The sequence below is a fragment of the Gymnoscopelus braueri genome, assembly GCF_963280865.1.
Source record: "Gymnoscopelus braueri genome assembly, chromosome: 1".
In the NCBI taxonomy this organism is placed as follows: domain Eukaryota; kingdom Metazoa; phylum Chordata; class Actinopteri; order Myctophiformes; family Myctophidae; genus Gymnoscopelus; species Gymnoscopelus braueri.
Genome location: NC_137603.1, coordinates 17,005,497 through 17,011,435, shown reverse-complemented (window position 1 = coordinate 17,011,435; position 5,939 = coordinate 17,005,497). Strand labels below are relative to the sequence as shown.

At 40.8% G+C, this 5,939-nt stretch overlaps 1 protein-coding gene across 2 annotated transcripts; it reads right to left on the bottom strand.

Annotated features, from left to right (window-relative positions):
- Nucleotides 1-786: 786 nt before the first annotated feature.
- On the bottom strand, nt 787-5,467 carry dtwd1 (DTW domain containing 1). Of its 2 annotated transcripts, none has more exons than XM_080429923.1 (5): nt 5,389-5,467; nt 3,912-4,172; nt 3,461-3,598; nt 1,970-2,261; nt 787-1,146 (listed from the first exon to the last, which is right to left on the bottom strand). In XM_080429923.1, exons 2-5 carry the CDS (start codon nt 4,122-4,124, stop codon nt 917-919), a joined length of 873 nt encoding a protein of 290 aa, XP_080286049.1. In that variant the 5' UTR covers nt 4,125-4,172; nt 5,389-5,467; the 3' UTR covers nt 787-916. The 2 variants fall into 2 exon arrangements, with proteins under 2 accessions (XP_080286049.1, XP_080286048.1); XM_080429922.1 differs by having other exon boundaries at nt 788-1,146; nt 5,385-5,466.
- Between the last annotated feature and the right edge of the window lie 472 nt (nt 5,468-5,939).

Sequence of the window (5,939 nt, the reverse complement as noted above, 5' to 3'; positions counted from 1 at the left end):
AATATTTAAATTAAAATCAATTCTTCACTTTCTGTATAGAATTCACATCTGGTTTAAAGAGATTAGTCATTTGTAGACCTAGAAACCCAGAGTCTGCAACATGACATATTAACTCATTCACTGCCAGAACTTTATTTTTTTGCGTTTGCCCACTGCCAGAGATTTTTAATTTAAAAAAAAAAGTACTCAGGAGCCGAGATACAAAATGTTTAAGTTTTAAGTTAACAAGGAAGTGGATGGGAGTCTAGATCTTCAACAAATCATATCTCCTTGGTCTTTGGGTTAAAAAATAAATTAAAAAAAAAAAAAAAAAAAATCGTTTTAGTCGTTCTTGGCAGAGGGGGCTTAAAGGACAAAAGTCGTTTTAGTCGTTCTAGGCAGGGAATGAGTTAAGGCATAGTATGTAACTTTGCCCTGTTTACTTTTTTTTTTTACCATTTCACTCTATACAAGCAGCTAACTTGAGTAGTGTTTACCTGCAGAAACGCACTGCTCTCTCGCTGTATTTGGTGGTGTTTACCTGCAGAAACACATTGGATGGGGAGGGCAACCAAAACAGCGCGAGGGCAATGTGTTTCTGCAGGTTCACACCACACTACATAACGAAATATATAAATGTTTTTACCCATCATTTCCCTCTATACCATCAGTCATCTGCCACTGGAGTAACACAGGACAAAGTTGCATACTGCCTTTAAGCTAAAACACTGGAAAAATATTGTTGGGGAAAATCATGTGAACACAAAATAATCTTCACATGTAAGGAGGCAAACTTTGTCTTTAAAGTCTTTCCATGTGCTGATGAAGAACCACACCATCTTGTGTATTGCAACACTTACCGACTATAAAATACTATTTTCTGGTCAGAGTTTAATTACATATTACAGTTTAATACATTACACTGACAGTCATTGCCTTAGAGTTTTCCAGCAGACGTTTTGGCCTTCGTGATGAGTGAGTGCAGGTAAGAAAAGAAAAAGAGTAGGTTATCATATTCTCCATTGTAATCCTGAGCCAGACAGTCCTCGTGGTAGTCCTTTAGGAAGTAGTAAATGGCCTCTATAGTGGACAGGTAGGTGTCTGGCTTGCCTTTCTGATGGCGCCAAAAACACGTTTTCCTCGTGGTCAGCTCTACCTGGAGCAAACCTGCAGGGAGAGAACATTGGTTCGTAAATACGCTCTGGAAATCTACTCCAATTTCAGAGCTCTCAGGGTGCTGGCATCAGAGCACACTGATATCAGTTAATGTATGAACGGTCAGAGCAGATACTCATTAACTATTGTTTTGTAGACATTTTTAATGTTATTTCATCCCATGTATTACAGTAACATGATTACCTGTTTTGTTACATGTTAGCTGAATACCCTCTCTAGAGTACCAAAGAAGCCATAACATTTTGTTTGTCACAAACACTCGGACAACCCGGCTCTTCACTTAGAGGGGTCAGTGTGCGCTTGAGTGCTCCCAAACCACAGCACTCTAAATTTCCAAACGCTAATGCTCTGGATTTCCGAACAACCAGAGAGCACCCGGGATGCGCCCCAGCGCTCTCAAGAGCGTTTTTTATGAATGTGTCCATTATCATCGAGACTGCACACAAAGTGATGTTATATAAACTCCTAAAAAAAACAAGATCGGAAACTATACTTTGGTCGATTATTTCTCCCCTTCAATAATAATGGTATTGTATTTTATATCCTCATCGTTGATTAGTCACCTTTACAACGAGGTATAACTTGTAAGGAACGCAATCGTGGAATGAGCAACGCAGCTAAATGTGTGGGTAGCGCCCCCCAAAAAATTGCCAACATCCCCCAATATGCTTCTGTTGGTTTACTTAGGACTGTATAATGTAAATATATAAACCGTTGCAGGTCAAGTAAATTCCAGCCTGAGCAGCATTCAAGCTACTTAAACACACATACATACATATACATATACACATTTATTTTTCACTTCCATAATTACTTTGCAGTCTTTCATCTGAGCTGATCTTGTTGGTCTGGTTCCATGTGCTGTCAATGAAGACCACCCTCTGGAGGGGACACGCTTTTGACTCCAAACCCTTAGCCTCATCATCTGGGGCCCCTGACCCCAGATCATTTACAATGTGTGTGGCCTCTGGTGGCTCCTCTGTTCTCAGCCTCTTCAGGCGGTGCTCGTCAGTTGAGTCATGCGACCTCTTGGCAGCCATGTGGCTCAAGCTCTGCATCATGTCTTGCATAGTGACAGCGCCTGGGCCAGGGAACACCAACACTACCTGGAGAGAACACACAGTGTGGTCTAATCAAATGCATTATTAATAATATGTGTATTGAGCTGCATGCATGCATAGAAGGCTGTAGTACTTCATGTTGGGTTAGCTTAAGACCTGGAACTGTGTCATTTTTAGATTTGAGCTAAAAAGCATTATTTTACACTTTGGGCTATTCAAAAATAGCAGATCTACAAGCTCATAGCGCGGCACCGAGTGCCGCGCTACGAGCTTGTAGATCTGCTATTTTTGAAAAATCGTGAAAATGTGTGCAAATCTTTGAATATATACATATTTTTAAGCGAACATTTTTAACTCAAATCTTTGCTTCTGGGGGTTCCTGGAACAAAATATTTTTATGGGGGTCAGCGGCCAAATACATATAATTTTGGGGGTCCTTGACATGAAAAAGTTTGAGCACCACTGATATAGAAACATACGTTTTTCAGAATACTGTTGAGCTTTAGGAGACATGTAGAATCGGCTTCAGGTCTCAATGGGTTAAGAAGAATGCCTCGGTGTTACTGGTATTAAAAATGTGATTTTAGCAGCCTAATAATCAATGTCATGATGAAACATAAACAACTTGGACTAGCACCCTCTCCCAGTGCAGGGTATATAATATGCATCAGAAGCTTCAGGGGTAAAATGGTCTGCTTTTACATAGCATGTTTATCCAAAGCACTTTACAATACAATGTGTGTTACATTCACCCATTCACAAACATTATTCCCATACCGACAGCAGAGGCAACCATGAAATGCACCAACCTGCTCGCAAGAATAGTTCAGGGTTCTGTGTTTTGCTCAATTTGACATGTCAGGACAGGAGAAACAGCGATTGAACTGCTCTAACTCCTGAGCCACTGCTGCCCGTAATAGTTTATTTAAGCATTATTTGACATAGTAACTGTAATATTACCCAATTTGTAAAGTAATGATTTACATTACTTAAGTAGCTTTGCCAAGCCTATCTCCTGTTTCTGTAGTGTGAGGCAGCTTTATGTACATCCTCCGGCCATGATGTACAATGACACCCCCTGGATAATACGCTAGTACAGTATGTGGTAATATTACTTGATGCCTGCGCGTAGGTAATATTACTTTAGCGAGTAACTAATATGTTACACTGAATGCTGCTTACTGTACATTTAGGGTCAGATACGGATCAGGTCAGATAAAATGTAAAGAGAAAGAACAACTAACGTTTTCCCTTTCGTAATCAGGTATGCATGGGTAAGTGTATATGGTGACATCACTGGGAGCGAGGATCTTGGCATGGATAGCTGTGCTCTTGCCGTCAGTCTCATTAGGGTGCTTGATGATGTCAATTTTCACCGGGAGCTGTAAACAGGATATGAAGAATCTGGTCAATATAGTTAATCACTTAAACCCTCCATTCTTAGTGAAACGGACCCGAGTTACAACTTGGACCGCTTTTTTCCGTCTCCACCAAATCTCTAATAGCCGATCTACAAGATCACAACGTGGCTATTTTTGGTGAATAGGCACGCTACAAGCCGTTCACAGAAAAAAGACAATGTAGAAACACCCATGAAAAAAAGACTAAGATTTCATCTTTTCCAGAATTAGATTTTTTAAAATGACTTCCACTATGGCCTTCAGTCTTCCGTTTAAGAACAATGCTGTTTCTGACCTTGACTGTGGGGATTTCGTCCTCGACGACGCCCACTAATGAGCAGCATGTGTAGCAGAAGAACATCCTCGATCCTCCACAACTGTGGCACTTCAACCTGCCCTGCTCCTGCGCTTTCTCTAGCACCGTGTGTGATGCCAGCTTTAGGTCCTGGAGAGGTTTCTCACTGGAGTCACTTCCGGGGCAACTGGGAGGGTGACGCTGGTCCTCCATGTCTTGATTTTAATATTTTGACAAGCTGATGTAGGATGACCTATATGCCTGCAGCAGAATGACAACAAAAAGAAAGCATTAGCCATGAATGTCCAATATTTGAATGTTTAACCCATTGAGACCTTAAGCCCATTCTAAAAATGTCCTCTAAAAAAAAAACGTTTCTATATCAGTGGTTCTCAATGTTTTTCCATGTCAAGGACCCCCCAAAACGATATGTATTTGGCCGCGGACCCCCATCTCAAAATATGTTGTTCCAGGGGACCCCCAGCGAAGATTTGAGTTTAAAATGTTCGCTTTAAAAATATATATATATTCGAAGATTTGTACAAATTATCACGATTAAAAAGAAAAAAAAAGCAGATCTACAAGTTCATAGCGCGGCACTCGGTGCCGCACTATGAGCTTGTATATCTGCTATCTTTAAATAGCCCAAAGTATAAAATAACGGTTTAAATGGTTACAACAGATGCGTTCCCGGTTTGAAAGGGTTCATGACAGAGCTAAGAGACAAACGGTTTAGATATGACACAAGAAAGCCACCTTGAACGTTTCAATGTTTTCTTTTAAACAAAAAGTATGAGCTTGCTACAGTGGCATTAATTCAAAACATTATTTTTTGCGTGCATATAACAACTACACTGAATCTAAACAACAGTGTGGTTTATTTTAGCTGTGTCCTAAAGCACAGGTAGTCTTCATGGGGTCCACAAATAAAAACAAAAACAATACATACAAAATAGAAAAAGTACATCTACTTTACAGTCCATACACAAAATCATGTTATGAACACATAACACTAATTTAAAAGCATTAAACACAATCTAGTACATCATGGTTAAATGAATTGAATACACAGGGCCACAATGCAGCCCTTATAAGGGCTTGGTTGTTTCCATTGTGGTCCTGTGTATTCAATTCATTCAATACACACAGGACCTTTGTGTGTATAGGGCTTTTTTGTGTTATCCTATTAGCACCATGTATAATCGTACCACTGTACTATTTGCAAACTGTTAATAAAGTATTCAATCAGTCAATACGGTTAACAAAATCGTCATTCAGTGCTATGAGAGGAGGCCTATTAGATGACAGAAGACATCAGACATGCATGTTTTCAACTGTTAGCAAACGTTAGCAAGTAGCCAGCAGCTATAACTACAGAACAACAACATTAACTAATACACCGGGCAGAACCAGGTTGACATGCAAAACACTTATAATAGAGGTAGACATAGATAATAAGACGTTTTGTTCCACTCACAGCAGAGACACGGTGAACACAGGCTGTGTGTGTGTTGACACTTCATGCCATTCATTCGCAGCGTGTAGTCAGCGTCGTAGATTCTCTTCTTCTACGCCGGAAGTAGCAACGTCAAGCACATCCCCGCTCCTCCCCCTCTCCCCCCAGATGTTGCTTAGCAACACGTGCTGCTGGCCCAGCGAGCTGCAGCCAGCCTCACATCACTGAAACTTATGATTGAAGGGGTAGCCTTGGAGAACCAAGACTATAAAATACATAATGACAGTATTGATCCAAGGCTAATCAAGGAGCTAAAGCCTGGTGACGCCAGGTTATCAAGGAACAAGTACTGGTGAGGTAAAAAAAAAAAAAGTACTTTAAGTTTACAACGTTTTTACAGCACGGCACTTTGGTAGAGGTTTGGCCAGGCCCGGCGTCACCGGGGGGGGGGGGTGGTCACCCCCATAGAGTTATGGGTCACCCCCGTAGAGTTATAAGTCAAGACTGCCAGAATTAATAGCGTTTCAACGTCAAGCCTTCCTCATCGTGTTAAGAAAGTGGTCACTGTGTGG